This window comes from Gouania willdenowi, unplaced genomic scaffold (assembly GCF_900634775.1).
Source record: "Gouania willdenowi unplaced genomic scaffold, fGouWil2.1 scaffold_356_arrow_ctg1, whole genome shotgun sequence".
Lineage (NCBI taxonomy): Eukaryota > Metazoa > Chordata > Actinopteri > Blenniiformes > Gobiesocidae > Gouania > Gouania willdenowi.
Genome location: NW_021145118.1, coordinates 708 through 22,942, shown reverse-complemented (window position 1 = coordinate 22,942; position 22,235 = coordinate 708). Strand labels below are relative to the sequence as shown.

The following is a 22,235-nucleotide window of genomic DNA, read 5'->3' as shown; positions in this document are numbered from 1 at the left end:
GTCATAGTTTGAGGGATGTATAGTTGCCGGGTCATAGTTTGTATAGCACAACACACCCATATAGTTTTTTTAACACTCCTTTGTAGTACTTTATAGTCATAGTCGTAGTTATATAGTTCTGACGAATAAAAAATCACAAATTTGTCCACTTTTTTTGCGGTCGATTAAAATAAATAACATTATGACGGGATTAACAAATCTGAAAACATCCATGAGGATGGAAATTAAATATAGGCGTGTAAAACAAAAGAGCCGTAAAACGTTATTCTACGGTAATTCCTTAATTTTTACACTTTGTAAATATATATAAATATATTTGACTTAATATTTATTATACTTTATTATACACTTACTTTGATGTGGAAGGCAAGTCTATAAAGAACATGGAGGGATGAACAGAACTAAATAAAACTGACATCAACCTTGTTCTCCAGTAAATGTAGTAAAGTTAAATAAATACATAAAATATGTTAAAAGCAGAAAAACTTAAACTTCGGGATGATGCTGTTTACTGGGGGGGCGGCGCTAGCTGTTCCGGTGGTTGAGGTTGCTTTCGGCCGCCTGGTGGGTACGTCCTGCCATCTGCGGACTGGTGGGTGGGTCCGGGGCATCTTTGGCTGGGGGCTGCTGTCCCTTACTTGATGTGTGCCGTTGGGGTGCCTCCGTCCCCGCGGTGGGGGTCGCCGGTTGCTCGCGGGCCGGCGGGGGGCGCTGCCCCGTGGCTTGCGCCGTCCGGGGGACGGCGGGCCCTGGGCTGCTGGCCTTGTGCCGTCTGGGGCTGTGCGGTTCTGCTGGGCTGTGGCCGGGTCCTGGGCCGGGGTGGGGGGCGCGTCCCGGGGGGCTTGGCCCGGGGGCTTGCCCTTGGGGGGTCCTGTTCCCGGGGGGTGCTCCTGGGGCCCGGGGTGCTTGGCCTGCGGGCCGGGCCGGTCGTGGCGGGGGTCTTTCGGGGCGGGTGGCGCGTGCCGCGCCCTTGCGTACCTACTGGTACGGCCCCTGCTTGGGCAGTGCCCCGTGAGGCAGGGTGTCGGGGCCCGAACAGGGGGCCACATCCCGGCGGGGCGGTCTGGCTTGGCCCTTGGGGGGGGCCCTGGCTTTAAAAAAAACTGAAGCTCGTGGCGCGGGCGGCATCAGCAGGGGGTGATCTGGGGCGCCATGGGGGGCTAGGTTGGGGTGCCTGGGGGCCGGCGGGGGGACTCCCAGCGGCCCCCTGGTGCCTTATGCGGCTTGGGGTGTGGTCGTCCTCCCTGGGCGGGCTGCTCCTGGTGCTGCATCCATTCCGGGTCCTTCTGGCCTGGGGTCGGGCCCCTGCTGGCTCTGGGCTCGCCGGCGGGTGCCCGCCGGCTGCCCGTTCGGCGCGGCTCTGGTCGTCTGCTGGGCGTGGGCTTCGGTTCCTCCGCTGGGGCCTCGGGCAGGGAGTTCTCTGGGCCCTCCCCTCGGGGGGTTGGGCGCGGGGGTGTGTGTGGGGGGGGGGGGGGGTCGGTGGGGTGGGGGGTCTGGGGGTTGGGGGTGGGATCGGTGGCGTGGTGCGCTGGGTCCTTGGCTCCTTGGGGCTTTCTCGGGTGTGTATGGGGGGGGCGATGGCTGCCTCTCGGCTTGGGACCTTGGGGGCGTGCGGGGGGCTGCTTGGCCGTGGGGTGGTCGCCGGGGGCCCTTAGGCTGCCCGCTCTCGCTGCTGGCCTGACTGCTTCTTCGGGCCCGGGGGCGGCTCGTGGGTTTTTGCAGTGGCGGTTCTTGGAAATACATTTGTCATGTATGCACTGGCCTTGGGCTGTGGGATAACACTCATACTGGGCTCAACCTTAGACACCTTGCACCTTGTTCCCAAATACCTGTTTTATGGAATTTCCACTCACCTCTTCCTCTGTTCACAGCCACCACTATTATTCCTAAACCGCACACTGGTCACCAAACTGCACAATATACACAACCACAATTTCACATCGCATCACTTGGAACCTAACAACTATTCCCCACTCATTCCATATCCTATCTTGTATCCCTCTTCCCTGTTAACTTCCCCACCCCCCTCCAACCCCTCACCTTGGTGTAAACACTGCCCTCTCTTTTTTTTACATCCTCCCTTTAATAAAGTATTTCTTACCCTTCCCTAGGGAGGGCTGGTGATGGTCACAATTATGCAATGAAATAAATAAATTTATTTAATTGCAATAATAAAATATGCATTGCTGTTAAAAGATTGCACTTCTTGTAGTGTTAACCTTCGACAGCATGTGCAGACAAGGTAAAAAAAAAAAAAAAAAAAAAAAAAAAAAAAAAAAAAAAAAAAAAAAAGAAAAACTTAAACTTCGACGGTTGCGCGGAACATGAAGAAATGTTCAGAAGTTCTGCAAATATCCAGAAGAAACATCCAGAGTGAAGAACCGTTGGTAAGAGAACCTTGATGTGGCCTGGTAAGTGCATATTATGACTTTATTATCTCAAGGATAATTTAAAGGTCAGTTGTGCCAATTAAGGCAGTGGTGGCCAAATAATGGTTAATGAAGATGGCTTTTATTCTGAAAGTCATTGTTTTGAATCTACTGTGGGCCATCACTAAGGGACCTTGACCAAGTCCCTTAACTTTAACTGTCCCTTAAGGATGGTTTAAAATTAAAGAATAAAGTTAGTGTAGCAATCTACCTGTAAATTAATAACATTAAAGATAATTGCCCTTTTATCCTTAGTTAATTTACATAAGTCTCATGTGCTGAGATAATTATATACAAGTATATTATAAGATGACTATACATAGAAGTGCAAAGATTATTATAAATACCAGTCCAGTGATCAGGGCAGATAGTTTTCTATGGTACTGGTATTAGGCAGGATGTTCCACAGCCCTGAGACCTTCTAGACCTTCATCATCATCATCATCTTCATCAGACTGAAGACCAGGATGACGAGGTGTTGGACCTACCACAGTAAGGTAGGACAAATACACAAAAACGCACAAGTCTATTGTGTTAAAGTTAGAATATATTCACACAAACAACACTTATGAAGTACACATTAAAACTCCAAGCTTGGCCATAATTTACCCCAGAATCAAAACTTATCCCAAAATTTACTTTTTTAATAGAATTTGCAACTTCAAATTTGAGTCTTGGTGGCAACTGTAGCCATGACTCTAAAAGTAAAACAACAAACTAATGAAGTAAACGTCTAAATTCTAAGCTTGGTCCTACTATTTATACCTCACAGTCAAAACTTACCTCAAAAATATATATTTCATAGAATTTACAAATGCAAATTAATGTCCTGGTGGCAACTGTAGCCAGGACTTTAAATAAGTGGAACATAAAACATATAATTATAGAAAGTCTGGTATATTCTGCATCATGCTGTGATGTACCAGTCCAGTGATAAGGGCAGATAGTTTTCTATGGTACTGGTATTAGGCAGGATGTTCCACAGCCCTGAGACTTTCTAGACCTTCATCATCTTCAGACTGAAGACCAGGATGACGAGGTGTTGGACCTACCACAGTAAGGTAGGACAAATACGCACAAGTCTATTGTGTTAAAGTTAGAATATATTCACACAAACAACACTTATGAAGTACACATTAAAACTCCAAGCTTGGCCACAATTTACCTCAGAATCAAAACTTATCCCAAAATAATTTACATTTTTAATAGAATTTGCAACTGCAAATTTGAGTCTTGGTGGCAACTGTAGCCATGACTCTAAAAGTAAAACAACAAACTAATGAAGTCAACGTCTAAATTCCAAGCTTGGTTCTAATATTTATACCTCACAGTCATAACTTACCTCAAAAATATATATTTATAGAATTTATAAATGCAAATTAATGTCTTGGTGGCAACTGTAGCCAGGACTTTAAATAAGTGGAACATAAAACATATAATTATAGAAAGTTTGGTATATTCTGCATCATGCTGTGATGTACCAGTCCAGTGATGAGGGCAGATAGTTTTCTATGGTACTGGTATTAGGCAGGATGTTCCACAGCCCTGAGACCTTCTAGACCTTCATCATCTTCATCTTCATCAGACTGAAGACCAGGATGACGAGGTGATGGACCTACCACAGTAAGGTAGGACAAATACACACAAATACACAAAAACGCACAAGTCTATTGTGTTAAAGTTAGAGTTTATTCACACAAACAACACTTATGAAGTACACATTAAAACTCCAAGCTTGGCCACAATTTACCTCAGAATCAAAACTTATCCCAAAATAATTTCCTTTTTTATTAGAATTTGCAACTGCAAATTTGAGTCTTGGTGGCAACTGTAGCCGGGACTTTAAATAAGTGGAACATAAAACATATAAATATAAATATAGAAAGTCTGGTTTATTCTGCATCATGCTGTGAACTCATTGGAGTTTTATTGAGGTTTTGCCTCAATGGGTTTTTTCTGCCTGTTTGTAGTACTTTATAGTCATAGTCGTAGTTATATAGTTCTGACGAATTAAAAATCACAAATTTGTCCACCTGAGTTTTTTTTTGCGGTCGATTTAAAATAAATAACATTATGACGGGATTAACAAATCTAAAAACATCCATGAGGATGGAAACTAAATATAGGCGTGTAAAACAAAAGAGCCGTAAAACGTTATTCTACGGTAATTCCTTAACTTTTACACTTTGTAAATATATATAAATAGATTTGATTTAATTTTTATTATACTTTATTATACACTTACTTTGATGTGGAAGGCAAGTCTATAAAGAACATGGAGGGATGAACAGAACTAAATAAAACTGACATCAACCTTGTTCTCCAGTAAATGTAGTGAAGTTAAATAAATACATAAAATATGTTAAAAGCAGAAAAACTTAAACTTCGACGGTTGCGCGGAACATGAAGAAATGTTCAGAAGTTCTGCAAATATCCAGAAGAAACATCCAGAGTGAAGAACCATTGGTAAGAGAACCTTGATGTGGCCTGGTAAGTGCATATTATGACTTTATTATCTTAAGGATAATTTAAAGGTCAGTTATGCCAATTAAGGCAGTGGTGGCCAAATAATGGTTAATGAAGATGGCTTTTATTCTGAAAGTCATTGTTTTGAATCTACTGTGGGCCATCACTAAGGGACCTTGACCAAGTCCCTTAACTTTAACTGTCCCTTAAGGATGGTTTAAAATTAAAGAATAAAGTTAGTGTAGCAATCTACCTGTAAATTAATAACATTAAAGATAATTGCCCTTTTATCCTTAGAGGTAATTTACATAAGTCTCATGTGCTGAGATATTTATATACAAGTATATTATAAGATGACTATACATAGAAGTGCTAAGATTATTATAAATACCAGTCCAGTGATAAGGGCAGATAGTTTTCTATGGTACTGGTATTAGGCAGGATGTTCCACAGCCCTGAGACCTTCTAGACCATCATCTTCAGACTGAAGACCAGGATGACGAGGTGATGGACCTACCACAGTAAGGTAGGACAAATACACACAAACGCACTAGTCTATTGTGTTAAAGTTAGAATATATTCACACAAACAACACTTATGAAGTACACATTAAAACTCCAAGCTTGGCCACAATTTACCTCAGAATCAAAACTTATCCCAAAATAATTTACATTTTTAATAGAATTTGCAACTGCAAATTTGAGTCTTGGTGGCAACTGTAGCCATGACTCTAAAAGTAAAACAACAAACTAATGAAGTAAACGTCTAAATTCCAAGCTTGGTTCTAATATATAAATACCTCACAGTCAAAACTTACCTCAAAAATATATATTTCATAGAATTTACAAATGCAAAATTATGTCCTGGTGGCAACTGTAGCCAGGACTTTAAATAAGTGGATCATAAAACATATAAATATAAATATAGAAAGTCTGGTATATTCTGCATCATGCTGTGATGTACCAGTCCAGTGATGAAGGCAGATAGTTTTCTATGGTACTGGTATTAGGCAGGATGTTCCACAGCCCTGAGACCTTCTAGACTTTCATCAGACTGAAGACCAGGATGACGAGGTGTTGGACCTACCACAGTAAGGTAGGACAAATGCACACAAACGCACAAGTCTATTGTGTTAAAGTTAGAATATATTCACACAAACAACACTTATGAAGTACACATTAAAACTCCAAGCTTGGCCACAATTTACCCCAGAATCAAAACTTATCCCAAAATTTACTTTTTTAATAGAATTTGCAACTTCAAATTTGAGTCTTGGTGGCAACTGTAGCCATGAGTCTAAAAGTAAAACAACAAACTAATGAAGTAAACTTCTAAATTCCAAGCTTGGTTCAAATATATAAAAGTCAGTCAAAACTTACCTCAAAAATATATAGATTCTTACAACTGTAAATTGGGGTCTTAGTGGCAACTGTAGCCAGGACTCCAAAAGTAGAACAAAAACAAAACTAATGAAGTAGACGACAAAACTCCTAGCTAAATTGGCCTCAAAAGAAATGATGTATACTTTGTATAATTTGCAACTGCAAGAACACACTGGCAGATGGTCACGTCCACACACTATCACAAACTCCTGGTACCTGAGGCTTACAGGTTTCATGTGGATGATTGTTACAGATTGGCGAGGCTTTACATCGACCAAATGGTTCAGAAATAATCGGTGTTTGCGAACATTCCTGAGCACCAATGAGCAAAATCAAAGAACATTCCATCGGAACATTGATTAAATATCACCCATCATGGAACTGAATTCTCAGCAGTCAGAAAATCCTGGAGACCTGTTTCATCAGCATCATTGAAAACACAAGGTCCCAAAGACTTTGAGGAAAGATTTTTCCAGCGGTCAATAACTTTGTCTTCTCATGGAAGGAGCGTGAACAATTCAACAATCTCAACTCCAAGGATGAACTTAACGGAGACCAACAGACTTTCAACTTTTTTTTGGTAGCTTTCCTAGTTTGGCTAAAAAATTGTTATACATTTTGTAGACTTCTAGAATGTATTTAACTCTTTGTTGTATGTTTGTGTGTATTCGTTCTGTTTTTGTGCGTCTTTGTCTTAGAGCTGTCGCTACAGCTGAAAAGGCTCTTTGCGCGTCACCAGAGATTGTAGGTTTTCTCTTTGAACTTGCCTGTTCCACACGCGGTTTCTCTTTCTGCTCAAGCAGACGACCCTTTGCCTTCGTTTCCACTTGTTTGGAAAGGTACAACACTTTAAACCTTGCCATTCTCACAGGATTATTTGGCTGAACTTGAGCTTACATTGACTGAAAGACCTGACTTGACTGACTCTGACTCTCCTTGCTAACATTATCTTCTTTGTAGATGACGCTGAAACAGGTCCTGGACATTTTTTGCTGTTGACTCCACCTGATGTTTTGCATTACGTTTAACAAAGTATTTTTCTTCCATTTTTTTTTTTATGTTTAACCAAGTCTTTTTCCCCCCAAATGTTTTAATGTCTAACCAAGTCTTTTTCCCCCCAAATGTTTAAATGTCTAACCAAGTCTTTTCCCCCCAAATGTTTTAATGTCTAACCAAGTCTTTTCCCCCCAAATGTTTTAATGTCTAACCAAGTCTTTTCCCCCCAAATGTTTTAATGTCTAACCAAGTCTTTTCCCCCCAAATGTTTTAATGTCTAACCAAGTCTTTTCCCCCCAAATGTTTTAATGTCTAACCAAGTCTTTTCCCCCCAAATGTTTTAATGTCTAACCAAGTCTTTTCCCCCCCAAATGTTTTAATGTCTAACCAAGTCTTTTCCCCCCCAAATGTTTTAATGTCTAACCAAGTCTTTTCCCCCCCAAATGTTTAATGTCTAACCAAGTCTTTTCCCCCCCAAATGTTTTAATGTCTAACCAAGTCTTTTCCCCCCCAAATGTTTTAATGTCTAACCAAGTCTTTCCCCCCCCAAATGTTTTAATGTCTAACCAAGTCTTTTCCCCCCCAAATGTTTTAATGTCTAACCAAGTCTTTTCCCCCCCAAATGTTTGAATGTCTAACCAAGTCTTTTCCCCCCCAAATGTTTTAATGTCTAACCAAGTCTTTTCCCCCCCAAATGTTTTAATGTCTAACCAAGTCTTTCCCCCCCCAAATGTTTTAATGTCTAACCAAGTCTTTCCCCCCCAAATGTTTTAATGTCTAACCAAGTCTTTTCCCCCCCAAATGTTTTAATGTCTAACCAAGTCTTTTCCCCCCCAAATGTTTTAATGTCTAACCAAGTCTTTTCCCCCCCCAAATGTTTTAATGTCTAACCAAGTCTTTTCCCCCCCAAATGTTTTAATGTCTAACCAAGTCTTTTCCCCCCCAAATGTTTTAATGTCTAACCAAGTCTTTTCCCCCCCAAATGTTTTAATGTCTAACCAAGTCTTTTCCCCCCCAAATGTTTTAATGTCTAACCAAGTCTTTTCCCCCCAAATGTTTTAATGTCTAACCAAGTCTTTTCCCCCCCCAAATGTTTTAGTGTCTAACCAAGTCTTTTCCCCCCCAAATGTTTTAGTGTCTAACCAAGTCTTTTCCCCCCCAAATGTTTTAGTGTCTAACCAAGTCTTTTTCCCCCAAAATGTTTTAGTGTCTAACCAAATCTTTTCCCCCCCAAATGTTTTAATGTCTAACCAAGTCTTTTTCCCCCAAAATGTTTTAATGTCTAACAAGACTTTTTCCCCCCAAATGTGGTAGTGTCTAACCAAGTCTTTTCCCCCCCAAATGTGTTAATGTCTAACCAAGTCTTTTTCCTCCATTGTTTGATGCAAAATCCAAGTAACAACTTAATTTTGCTCTGACTGTTACCCTACGGTCTGAGTGTATTTTGTTAGGTGGTACCCGCTCAAAGGTTGAGGCCTTTCTACAAAATATCAACCCAGATTACCTCGTCAACAAAAATAACTTCAGCAGGAAGTCTTTGGAATCTGAACACTGGCTTCGATCTTACTAAGTGATATTGAAGCCAACCACTGCAGGACTGTCTCTAGTTTGAGACCAACACGAGCTTAGAATAATGGCTCCACTTCATCAACGCACAAAATAGGTGAACAATGTGCTCTGCCTCACAACATGACAAGATCTACACTGACAACATGCAACTGTTCCACACTGGAACCTGGCAGTAGAACCCCTAACTTTCAGTAATTAGGTTGGAACCTGGCCATCAAACCCTTCTCTTCATCTGGCAGTAGAAACCCTAACTTCTGGTAACTACGTTGGAACCTGGCAATAGAACCCTTCACTTCCGGTAACTACGTTGCAACCCATGCTAATTTTACCCTATTCATAATGTGTTGTTGCAATAGTAAAGGTTTGTTTATTCAAACCTTGTCTGAATAAATAAAACCTCAATTTAACATATACTAAAACCCGACAGTAGAACCGTTCTGGTAACTGTCCTATGTTGGAATCTGACAGTGATACTTTTCACGTCTGGTAACTACATTGGAACTTGGCAGTAGAACCCTTCTCTCCTGATAACTGTTCTACGTTGGAACCCGGCAGTAGAACCCTTCACTTCCGGTAACTACGTTGGAACTCAGCAATAGAACCATTCTGGGAACTGTACTATGCTGGAATTTTAGTAAAACCTTTCATTTCTGCTACCTAGGTTAGAACCTGGCAGCAAAACTCTTCACTTCCGGCAACTACGTCGGAACCTGCCGGTAGAACCCTTCACTTGATGTAACTACGTTGGAACTTAGCAGTAAACCCTTCACTTCCGGTAACTACATTGGAACTTAGCAGTAGAATCCTTTCTGGTTACTGTCCTACGTTAGTATCCGGCAATAAAACCTTTCATTTCCTGTAACTAGATTGGGACCTGGCAGTAGAACCCTTCACTTCTGGCAACTACGTCGGAACCTGCCGGTAGAACCCTTCACTTGATGTAACTACGTTGGAACCTGGCAGTGGCAACTATGTCGGAACCTGGCAGTAGAACCCTTCACTTCCTGTATTTATGTTGGAACCTGGCAGTAGAACCCTTCACTTCCTGTATTTATGTTGGAACCTGGCAGTAAACCCTTCACTTCCGGTAATTACATTGGAACTCAGGAGTAGAACCCTTTCTGGTAACTGCCTTACATTGGAATCTGTTCGTAAAACCTTTCACTTCCTGTAACTAGATTGGAACCTGGCAGCAGGACCCTTCACTTCCGGCAACTACGTCGGAACCTGGCAGCAGAACCCTTAACTTCCGGTAACTACATTGGAACTCAGCAGTAGAACCCTTTCTTGACACTGTCCTACTTTGGTATCCGGCAGTAAAATGTTTTATTTTCGTTGACTAGGTTGGAACTCAGTAGTAGAACCCTTTTCTTTCGATAACTGTTCTACGTTGGAACCTGGCAGTAGAACTGTTCTGTTCACTGACCTACGTTAAAGCCTGGAAATACCCTTCTTTTCTGTTAACAGTTCTACCTTTGAACTCAGCACTAGAACCCTTCTGGTAACTGTTGTTGACTTTGTTTTTTTTTTTCTGCTGACTTTTTTTTTTTTTTTTTACCTATGTCAGGTTGACACGGTGCTTGTTTAATTTTTTTTCTTGCAAAAAAAGAACTCTACTGTATTGCATTGTGACCACCACCATTTGTTTGTGTCTGTTGATATTGGAAATTAAATGTTGGACAATATCTGATATGTGCAAATATATATAATGTAATATCTTTAACATGTTTGGTTCATAAACATACTTTGTATGTGTACATTTATTTATTTTTTTTAGTTTTTTTTCTGGGGTGGAGGATCTATTTATACAAATTACAGGAGTTTTAAGCAGCATTTATTAGGTTCGGTAAAATGTTTTCTTGTTGTTTGGAATCATCTTGTTCAATACCTGCTACTACATTAATCTATTTTTTTTATGTTTACTTTAAATAATTTACAAGGCAGGGGAAGCATAGTATTTTTTGTGCAACTAAAACTTTAGTTTTCAGTTGTGGAACTGTGTAAATAGAGATCAGTCTAGTCAGTTCATAACTTTTAACCGGTTTTTTTTCACTTTTTTTCATGTCCAGGTTGTGACCAAATGTGCCTTTGAATTTGTAAATTGTTGACTTGCGAATAAGAGTCTGTTAAATAAATGAAGTGAAATTATTTTATCGTCTGTCATTTGCAATGCATGTGATTTAAAGAAACTCCACTACAGCACGACGAGAACATGCAAACTCTACACAAAAAGCTTGTCAATTTTTCCTAGATTTGCTGTGAATGAAGTCCTGCACCCATGGGTCTGCTCACCTACTGATGTAATGGATTTCTCTATTTTCTCTCCTTGTTTATGGTGGTTTGAATACCTGAAAAGTTACATATTGCATGAGTAAATTAAGATATTTATCAATCAAGTGTTATTTCTAAAGTGCTTTACAACAACCAAAGTGCTGTACACAAAAAATACAATTTAAAAAAGGCATAATATATAATTAAAAAAGACCATTGTCATAATTTTTAATTTAAACTTTTTAAGTTTGGAAATAGTGCTAAGATGAAGATAAACTAATATTGTTTGTAAACTGAGAATTTGCATTTAGTTAACAAATGTTTGGATAAAAAATCTGCAAAAATAATTTTTTAACTAAAATATTCCCCGAGTAAATTCCCCCCAGAGGAATGAAGAGACCTTAAATTAAGTCATGAAGGAGAAAAAGTTGAATACAAATGTTAATAACAAACAAAATCACTTAAACATAAAATTATTCATAACTTAGAAAACAAAAAAATAAACAAGACAATAAATATACAAAGTGACAACAAAAATAGCCTCTAAAAACAATAATAAAAAATCACTGACAAACAAACATTCGTTCTTTGGGTGTTCTCTTTTCAAAACCAAATTCTAAAATCTAAGAATTTCCCTGTAAATGGAACAAGATTTTTCCGTTTATATTTGTAATTTAAAAACGGAAAAACATTCATTCTCTTTCTATATTTCCGTTTTTTGTTTTATATCAGTTAAACAATTTGTATTTGTAATAAATATATGTAATTATTTGAAACAATGAGCAAATTGTTAGTTGTTTTGAATACCTTTTCACATCTCAAAACGGCCAACATGTAACTATGTGGATGTATATTATTTTATTTTCTTTATGAATGAATACAATTTATTTTGAAGCAGTTTGTTTCTGAAATCTGGGGTCAGAGGTTGGATAAAAACACATTTGCTTTGAACTTGGTCTATTATTGCAAACTTTATCTAATGATGTGATGGTGCGTTCACTGTCCTGAAAAGGAGTCATTAGTTTAGCTAGAAAAGTGCTGGACTTATTTCTTAACACCATCGTCCAACAGTTTCTCCTCCTGCTCAAACTCACATTTAATCTGGTTGTGGACACTTGAAAATGAAGTCCACCTTTTTGACTACAAAATGCATGAAAATGTACAAAATTACACAAAAAAATGCCCAAAATGACTGAAAAATACACAAGATGACTACAAAAATGCATGAAAATATACAAAATGAGGATAAAAACACTCGAGATGTGAGGAAAAATATACAATATAACCAATAATGCATCAAAAGAACAAAAATCCAAAAAGTGAGAGGAAAAACACTAAATGATCCAAAAACACAAATGACACCAAAAGTGCGGTTCTCAACCTTTAAGGTCGTGAGGACACTGGCCAAAGGCCTTCAAACAATTTGAGCCAATTTTTGCTTGATTTTTCTGCAACTACATCAACTCTCCATATTTTTAATCTATATTACATCACTTTTTTCTTGCCATATTTTGCTCTGTTATCGGTGTATTTTGGCTAAAGGTTAATTCCATTTCTGCTACTTCATTCATCAAATTGCAATGCTTTTTCTGCACATTTTTTCCCACTTTCAAGACATTTCCTGCACCTATAAATTAAACCCTTCCACACTTTCCACCTGTTGGACCCAATATTGTCACTTTTTACCTCTTTTTACCATATTTCAAGCTTATTTTTGTGCCAATTTAAAACCACATTCACGATTTTTCATGCCCATTATTTGCCAGTTATACTAATTCTTCCAAACTTTTGATAATCACATTATCCCAAACCCCCCCCTCTCTTTCCAATTTCTAGCCACTTTTAAGCCAATATTTGAGACTTTAAACCCTTTTTTTTTTTGGTCTCTGTCTTGTATCCAATGATGTGATTGGTGCGTTCACTGTCCTGAAGGAGGCGCCATTAGTTTACCCAAGAGAAAAGGGCTGGACTTTTTTTTTTTTTTTTTCCCAAACACCCTTCCTCACATCGTCCTACAGTTTCTCTGCTGCTCAAACTCACATTTAATCTGTCTGTGGACACTTAAAATGAAGTCCACACCTTTTGCTTCTTGCTCATCATTTGGTTTGAAGCTGCGGAGCCTCGAGCGCGGGAAGGTAAGAGCGCGTGCGTGCGTGCGTGCGTCCTATTAAACATCTAGATTCTTTTTTTTTTTTTTTGAATGTGTCGAGGGTTTAAAATGCAAATAACAATAATTTCTCTTCATACGTCTTTGGATGTAATAAACGTGTATCTGCGCCACACGTTCACGGTGTGTGTTTTGTGTCAGTTTCCAGACCACAGTGTGTCTTCAAAGACCAGACGTTCAGCCCTGGACAGAGCTGGCATCCCTACCTGGAGCCTTTTGGCTTCATGTTCTGTATGCGCTGTCTCTGCTCTGAGGTATCAGCATTAATAATAACATGTAGTAGAGGTGGGACTGTTCGATTATATCGATTAGGAATCTTTGCTGGAGAAATCGAGATCAAAACAACACCAAAAAACACAAGATGACAAAAAAATGCAGGAAAGTATAAACATTGACTGCAGAAATGCACAAAATGAAAGAAAAATACGTAAGATGACTACATTAAAGACATGGAAATATACAAAATGACAAAAAAAAAAACATTAAAAAAAATGACAAAAGTACACAAGATGATGACAAATATGCATAAAATATACAAAATTACACGAACAGTGCACAAAATGACAGAAAAACAAAAGATGATTCCAAAAAATATATGAAAATATACAAAATGACAAACAAACACACAAAAAAGGACAGAAAAACACACAAGAGGCAAGAAAAATATAAAACATTCCACCAGAAATGCACAAAATGACAAAAAAATACATGACTACAAAGATGGATGAAATATACAAAATTACACTTCAAAAACAAAAACATAACAGAAAATACTCTGACCAAAAAAATGCATGAAAATATACATGACAACAAAAATGTAAAAGATGTGAGAAAAAATATACAAAATGATTACAATACACACAAAAAACAGCAAGAATGACACAAATTGACAACAAAAATCCAAAAAAGTGAGGAAAAACACTAAATGATCCCAAAAACACACAAATGCAACCAAAATAAATCAATTTTTTACCTTTACTTTTACCCTTTTTCTACACAAAACTGTCACATTTTTAACTTGATTTTCATCACTTTTCTTGCCACATTTTTGCTCCTTTTAATGCATTTTATGCATATTATCCCATTTCTGACCACTTCTACATCACATTTCAAGCATTTTCGCACATATTTTCTACTTTCCAGACATGTTTCAGCCACCTATAAACCATTTCCACCACTTTACACCTAAGGTCACATATGTTGACCCAGTTATTGTCACTTTTACCCTCTTTTTCACCATATTTCATTCTTATTTTTGCCCAAATTTAACCACATTCACGATTTTTTCATGCCCATATTTGCCAGTTTAAACTAATGTTCCTATTTTTATCTCAAGTTTCTTCCATTTTTACTTACTGCAGCTCAAACATATTGATTTTAAAATATTTGTTACCATGGCGATGCATCGATCAATGATTTTTTTCTCCCACCCATATCCTAATACTAATCAGGATGTTTTACATTTGAATTCCTGGTCTTTGTGTGTTGTTTTCATGTCGTGTGTCAGTCGGGGCGTGTGATAATGTTAACAACCATCAGGTGTCCAACGCTGGGCCTGTGACCACCCTGTGACGGAGCCCAGACAGTGCTGTCCACGATGCTCAGGTGAGCTCTGAGCCAATCAGCAGCGTCGGCTCATCCATTGCACCACGGTCAGAGTTGTGTGTGTGTGTTTCCCTCAGACCAGGCCCCGGGTCCCCTGCTGGGACTGAGAGCTTCAGGCCAAGTCCTGCAGATATAACGGGAGTGTGTACCAGGCCTGGGGACACCTTCACCAAACACAACCTGTTTGCCATCCAAAGCACAACAATCAGTGTGCGCTCTGCACATGCTCACGTGAGGTCACATTCCTTTCTTTCACCTTCATTTCATGTCAAAGGAGAATAAAAGTCGTTTCCAGGTCTGTCCAATCCTCAAAGCCTGGTAGTCTATAGTCCTCCTGGTTGTTTCTGTTAAAGAAAATCACTATCCCATGATCCTCCAGTGAAAAGGGGTGGAGCCACTGGTGGAGGAAGTTAAATGGGTGCAAACCTGGGTAAAGATCATAAGCTCTGGCTCCACACATAAAATATTAGGACTATTAGAACTTTAGGAAGTGAAATTAATATAGAAACTGACTTATCATTTTATAACATGTGATTGTATCTGATCAGAGGGTCCTCAACATTCATGTCAGCATTAGAATAAGACCAATCAGAGCATTAACATTAGCATTTTGTTGTTTTGTACATTTTTGAAGTTATTTAAATGTCCTCGTTTATTAGTTTTGTCATTTTGTTTATATTTCTGTCCTTCTGTGTGTTTTGTTGTTTTATGGGTGGGAGTGATTTTGTGTATTTTTCTGCAATTTTGTTTGTTTATTGAAGTAAGTTTTTTTTTAATTTTATGTTTGTGTGTGTGTTTTAGTCATTTTGTGTATTTAGTTTGTCATTTTAGATTCTTTACCTTCATTTCGGTGTTTTTGTTATTTTGTATATTTTCCCGCTGCCATCTGTGTCTTTTTGTTTTGGAGTTATTTTTATTTCTGTTTAGTGTGTTTTTGGAGTCTTTTTGTTAATATTTCTGTCATTCTGCATGTTTCTGTTGTTTTGTGTGTTTTTTGTGTATTTTTCTGCAATTTTGTGTATTTGTTGGAGTAAGTTATTGTAAATTTGTTTTTGGAATAATTTTGTGTATTTAGTTGTCCTTTTTTGTATTTTATGAGGTCATTTTGTATATTTTCCTCTTATTTTTTGTGCTTGTCATTTTGTATATTTTCCATGCCATTCTGTGTTTTTGTTGTTTTTGGAGTAGTTTTGTCTATTTTTGTTGTTGTGTGTTAATGGATTGGTTTACTTTTAGGGGTCTCACAAAGGGAAGTATATTTAGGTAAACATAATTTGAACCAAATATGTGTATACACAGATACAGTATGTGATGTATTAAACTCAGTTAAAGTTGCAGTTTAACTCCTTCCCCTAATGAAGACAATATTGCTCAGGTCTGTGTTTTTCTTTGAATGGCTTGTTTTGTTGAGTGAAGCCAAAAGTAAACGCATTAAAGCCGAACATTTCCATGATATCAGGAAGAAAACAGGGAGGGGCTTAGAACTGTCAAACTCAGCACAGTTTTATTGCCGCGCTCAGTTTGCATGTGTTTTAATAGATTCATTTTTGTCCTAGATTTTTCTGTCATGACGTTCTTTGTGTTGACAGAATGGAAACATCTTCTGTGCTCTGAAAACATGCCAACCACTCACCTGCTCCTCACCAGTGTCTGTTCCAGAGACCTGCTGTTTGGTGTGTAAAGGTAGTCAGACTCCTCCCACCTGAAAAATACCCCCCCAAAACCCTTCATTCTGTTTCCAATGTTAAAGTGAAAACAGAACGGACTAATGTGGATCAATCACGCTTTCAATGCTGCGACTTGAGATTGCACAACTTAAAGGTGGAGTCTGTAATCCTGCTTAAAAACACTTTGTTTAACTGGGTGAAGTGGTTCTTCTATACTGGGAGTAGTCAGTACATTATGTATTTAGAAAAAGAGACAAAAACAATCTGAGTTTTACACACAGACATGAACAACAAACCATCTATAAGGGGGAATAAAGGGGAGAGATTTTTGGGGTCCATCCATAGTAAAATGATGGTCTATTGTTCTATGAATCTGTGAAAAACAGACAGAAAAAGTGGTAAAAAAAAGTTTCAAAGTGTCAGCATTGGAACAATTAGTTTAAACTGAGAAATATTGGGCATGGCAAATCATCAATGTGGTTAAATTGGAAAAAATGAGCATGAAATATTGTGAAGAGGTTAAAAGTGACAATAATGGGTTAACATATGTGACATAGGGTGTAAAAGTGGTGGAAAGGGTTTAAGTGGTGAAAATGTCTTGAAAGTGGAAAAAAATGTGCAAAAAAGACATTGAAATTTGATGAAGTGTCAGAAATGGGAGAAATGTAGCAAAAATATATTAAAAAGAGCAAAAATATGGCAAGTTTGGTGTAGTTGCAGAGAGAGAGTAAAAATGTTGTAAAAATGTTTTTTGTTTCTTGAAGGCATCTGGCGACCCCCTCCCAGTGTCCTGACCTCAAGGTTGAAAACCCTTGGTTTACGGGTGTCCACATCCCACAATGCAATGCACAAAATGTCAGTAAACATTTAAGTATTAATAGTGGAGATAAATACAAACTTATCAGCTGCAATTTAGACCTTTTTTTTTTCAAGCAAAAGATCTTTGATTTATTGATTTGATCAATGAGGCCTATGCAATGTCTTTATCTAATGAAAAATAATCACCTCCAGCAGCTTTAACTATACCTTTAAACACACACACACACACACACACTCCTTTCTTATACCTGGATCTTTTATTTTATAGATCACTCTACCAGTGGATCGTCTACTGATGATGGAAACCAGCAGCTAAACCGAGGCGTCGTATGTGTTGCTTTAATTTATTCTGTATATTTTTCACGTGTGACATGTCTGTCAATGACATCTTTGAAAAAATGTGTGGAAATCTGGAAAACGTATGTAAAAATCGAAATAACATATGGAAACATCTAAAACCAAACTTGAAAACCACGTGAAAAAACACATGAAAATAAAAAAACCATGTGAAAAAACATGTGAAAATACAAAAAACACATGAAAAAGCATGCGAAAATCTAAGAAAACACATGAAAATCTGAAAAATACATGTGAAAATTGTGGATATATTTGTGAATATTTTTGAGACAAATGTCATATGTTGAATTCTGTGTTTACACAGAGACACTCAGTGGACCAGTGTTCAGGAGAGCCCAGGAGGGCGCGGCCCGACCGTGCCACCCCTCCCCGGGTCAGGGCGTCCTCCAGAGGCCTAGTCCTCAGCAAACTGAACCTCAAAGGAGCTTCAGAGACCACGGTGAAGATTCTGCTGCAAAGGAAACACCAAAGAGGTGAGAGCCGGTCCATCTGTAGATGCTGAATGTTTCCAAATGTAGAGTGATGATTTTATGCGTTCCTTTTCTCACAGCGTGTTTATACAACGGGAAGACGTACTCGAACGGAGACACGTGGCACCCAGTGTTGGGGAAGGTTATGGAATGCATCCTGTGCTCTTGCACTGACGGCCTTCAGAACTGTAAACGCATCACGTGCCCCACAGAGTATCCGTGTCAGCATCCCGTGAAGTCAGCAGGGAAGTGCTGCAAGTCATGTCCAGGTAGATAACGAACCGCAACCAAACTAATCCAGGGTTCGCGCCAGCACAGTTGAACATTGGGGGCCATTTCACTGTGACTTTGATCTTCTACGCAGTGACTTTGATGCCCTATGCAGTGACTTTGATCCCTTACGCTGTGACTTTGATCCCTTACGCTGTGACTTTGATCCCCTACGCTGTGACTTTGATCCCTTACGCTGTGACTTTGATCCCTTACGCTGTGACTTTGATCCCTTACGCCGTGACTTTGATCCCCTACGCCGTGACTTTGATCCCCTACGCAGTGACTTTGATCCTCTACGCAGTGACTTTGATCCCTTGCTCTGTGACTTTGATCCCCTATGCAGTGATTTTGATCTCTTACGCAGTGACTTTGATCCCCACGCAGTAATCTTGATCCCCGACGCTGTGATTTTGATCCCCCTATGTTGTGATTTTTTTTTCCATTTCTCTCTCTTTTTTGTACATTCTTTCTCTTTTTTCCATTTTTTCTCATTTTATTTTTATTTCTCTTTACTTCCTTTATTTTGCTTTTTCCTTTCCTTTCCCCCCCTTTTTCCCTCTTTTTTAAAAAATAAAATAAAATAACAGTAAACAATAATAATACAAAAAAATGTGTAAGTCCCAATATTATTGTGGGTCCCATATATTACCTAATTTCCCCCTATGCTGTGAAAAATTCCTGGAAAGAACTCTGCAATCTGATGGGACTCCATCGTCTCACTCCACTCATGTTACTCTCTCCAGAGAGTAAAGCTGAAAGTAACCAAACCCAGTGCTACGCCGGATACAAAAACAACGTGGTGGTGTACAAAGTCGAGACGTCTCTGAACGTGGACACGCCCGACTCTGTGAAGATCATCGCTGCTGAGAGACCGAGCACCGCTGAGCTGGAGGTTCACGTGTGGAGCACGGCAGAAGGTCGGAGTCCTCGGAAGATTCAAAGAAACGTTGAACTCGAATCAAGTTTCCGTTTGTTTTCCCAGGTGTCTTACATATGATGGAAATCGGCGACATCCAAAGAAAAGACATCCTGGATCATCCCGAAAACTACACGTTACTCACAACCCTCGACGAAGGTTTGTTTCTGATTACGATGCTCCTCGAGGTTGAGATATTGAGCAAATTATTTGGAGCTTTTTTTCCCCCTCTTTCAGACATGTGGAGGAGATTTAAAGAGGTGGGAGGAAATCTGAGTAAAGCTCCTCGGAACACAGTTTGTCAGGACGGCATCCGGATGATCATGAGCTTCCTGAATCCTAAGCAAACAGAAGGATTCTGTTCGCCCTGATTATTTCTCAACAACTGTTGTTTTCTATAGACATGAATGAGACTGTGAAGCCAACATATCTCCACACGTACAGGTCGGATTTGAATGTATCAGGCAGGTTATCCCTGCTCGTTGTGTAATATAAATAGTTAATCTGTAACATATTTATCATATAAATGCTTTAATTTGTGTGTTTATGTTCAGACTTCAGATGAAGTGTTTTGATGTTTAGGTAACTTGAGTATCCACCAGCAACAAAATGTGAAATAAAACAATCCAGTCGTTTGTTTGTGGTCTGTGTAAGTCTTATAACAAAGAACAAAAATGCTCTGTTTCAAATGTTTTAAGTTTGTGATGTCACAAGGTAAATCGGGAAAAAATAATACCCTCCCCTCCGCTGTTAACTCCACCCATGGACTCCACCCCTAATTTGATGAAAACTTTAGCAAAAGTCCGTCATTGTTTTTCGTGCGTGCGTGTGCGCGTGCGAAGCTGAGTGACAGGAGAGAGAAAGGGCTGATCTTCTACAGACCTTTTCATTAACAGCGCCGCTTTTACGGTTTAAAATATCAACTTACGCTGTTACTAAAGGATTGACGCAGAATGTAGGCTTATTCAAAAAGTTAACTGCTTTAATTTTGCCCTGGTAAATCCATCTATGAGGGGGAATAAAGGGGAGAGACTTTTGGGGTCCATCCATAAAGTCAGTAAAATGATGGTCCATTGTTGATAACCACTTTTATTTATTTATCTGTATATATCACTTTTTCTTGCTCCCATTTCTGCCACTTAATCAAATTTCAATGCCTTTTCTGCACATTTTCCCCCACTTTTAAGACATTTTCAGCACTTATAAACACTTTTCACCTAATGTCACATATGTTGACCCATTATTGTCACTTTTAACCTATTTTTAACCATATTTCATTCCTGTTTTTGCCAATTTATCCACAGTCATGATTTGTCATGCCCATAATTTGCCATTTTAAACTACCTGTTCTTACTCCCCCCATTTCTACAACTTTTAAGCTAATATTGACACTTTAAACCCTTTTTACCACTTTTTTTGTCCATTTTTGCACACTCTAAATTACAACTTTTAACCAATTTCTGTGTTTTTTAAAATCCCATTTCACCACCTTTTCCACCATTTTTAATCACTTTTAACCCATTTTATTTCTGATTAAAACAAGGATTTACATCTTTAAGATGACATACTACGGCACAAATAATTATATCATCAACTACCTTCAGGTAAGGTGGGAGTCCCTGGAACCTTTATTTTGGGGGTCGTGGGCTTAAAAGGTTGAAAACCAATGGTTGACTAAAAACCCAAACCGTTTTCCAATTTTGAGGAGCTAGCATGTCCACCAGATGTATAGCAGATCTTTTTGTATTTTCTGAGAGTAGGTGGAGCTGTATTACTGTACCACATGTCAGTTTCCTATGTGATGAAGTTCCTGAGATATTGGAAGCTGAAAATAAGGACACGTGAAATAAACCCTTTAAATGTGATTCCTTTCATGGCGTTGCATCATTTTTCATCTGAACCTCCAAACGAAGCAGGGAACTCTTCTCCTCTTTTTCCCGCCCACTGGTTTTCAGTGCAGGATGCATGTTATTGAATAATGGCTTCGTAACTTTTCAGCCCAGTGGGAAACCAGTGTAAAAGCAGATGTTTTTATCAATGGACAAAGATCACTTCCTTCTGCTTGTATGTGTTGGAGGTGTGGTTACACGCTTTTTCATCTTTCTACTGCTCACATGGCCATGGTCTTCCACTCATACTCTAATCCAGAGCCAAACCCTTATGAAAACTATGATTAGTTTTCATAAGTGACGTAAATGCAGTTTCTGTCGGCAGCTGTTTTAGGGCGGGGACGATGGGCTGATAAGTTATGAGGTCGATACAATATATCTAATATTTGACAATAAAAAATACAAAAAAAAATCTTTAAATAAATATATTATCACTTTAATACATTCATTTGACTTTCCCAGACTTTGGCACCACAGGACATGCTATAGAAGCTACGTAAACCCAGGAGCGCTGCTGCTTCGTCTACCATGAGTCTACGGTAACTGTTAAGACTTCCTCAGATCCGAGCGCTTAGACGTTGTTTGGGCTGTTTTTACAGTAGCTTCGGCCAGTGTTGTGCAAAAATCTGTGACCTGAAAAAATCTGTGAAGGCTGCGGCTTCTCGGCAGAATTACCTGATTGATTAATTGATTAAAGGATTTACATACACATAAGAAACACAAACTAGTAAATAAAGGTCAAATTAAATATACATCTTAGTAACAAGTTCAAAATACAAATTATTAATATTATTAGAGTAAAGCATTGCACAAAAACAAGATAAATGTCAAATATTTAGCCTAAATTTAAAAAAAATTAAAAAAAATAATTTAACTTAAATAGCTGCAGCTTGAAAACTTTGCTAAAAAAAAAAAAAAAGAGACAAATACATTTATATTGCCCTGTAGTGATGATTTAG

The 22,235-nt window shown here is 38.8% G+C and overlaps 1 protein-coding gene and 2 long non-coding RNA genes across 5 annotated transcripts; all 3 read left to right on the top strand.

Moving 5' to 3' along the window:
• The first annotated feature begins 8,462 nt into the window (after positions 1 to 8,462).
• LOC114459842 (uncharacterized) lies at positions 8,463 to 10,548 on the top strand. 2 transcript variants are annotated; one of them, XR_003673482.1, is made up of 6 exons: positions 8,463 to 9,140; positions 9,311 to 9,415; positions 9,504 to 9,617; positions 9,709 to 9,929; positions 10,021 to 10,094; positions 10,186 to 10,548. It is a non-coding gene; the product is annotated as an uncharacterized LOC114459842 (long non-coding RNA). The 2 variants fall into 2 exon arrangements; XR_003673481.1 differs by having other exon boundaries at positions 10,021 to 10,548.
• A 2,641-nt stretch (positions 10,549 to 13,189) lies between these two features.
• On the top strand, positions 13,190 to 14,800 carry LOC114459840 (uncharacterized). Of its 2 annotated transcripts, XR_003673478.1 has the most exons (3): positions 13,190 to 13,248; positions 13,422 to 13,534; positions 14,788 to 14,800. It is a non-coding gene; the product is annotated as an uncharacterized LOC114459840 (long non-coding RNA). The 2 variants fall into 2 exon arrangements; XR_003673479.1 differs by lacking the exon at positions 14,788 to 14,800 and having other exon boundaries at positions 13,422 to 13,775.
• Positions 14,801 to 14,877: 77 nt separating this feature from the next.
• Positions 14,878 to 20,022, top strand: LOC114459836 (chordin-like protein 2). Its single transcript, XM_028441991.1, has 9 exons — positions 14,878 to 14,885; positions 14,963 to 15,116; positions 16,475 to 16,568; positions 17,640 to 17,698; positions 18,033 to 18,201; positions 18,279 to 18,467; positions 19,215 to 19,388; positions 19,454 to 19,546; positions 19,625 to 20,022. Exons 1-9 carry the CDS (start codon positions 14,878 to 14,880, stop codon positions 19,756 to 19,758), a joined length of 1,074 nt encoding a protein of 357 aa, XP_028297792.1. The 3' UTR covers positions 19,759 to 20,022.
• Positions 20,023 to 22,235: the final 2,213 nt, after the last annotated feature.

Coding starts and splice junctions, on each gene's coding strand:
- LOC114459836 (XM_028441991.1), top strand. Junction 17,699..18,032: donor AGCAGCTAAACCGAGGCGTC/GTATGTGTTGCT, acceptor GTGTTTACACAG/AGACACTCAGTGGACCAGTG. Junction 18,468..19,214: donor GTGCTGCAAGTCATGTCCAG/GTAGATAACGAA, acceptor TACTCTCTCCAG/AGAGTAAAGCTGAAAGTAAC.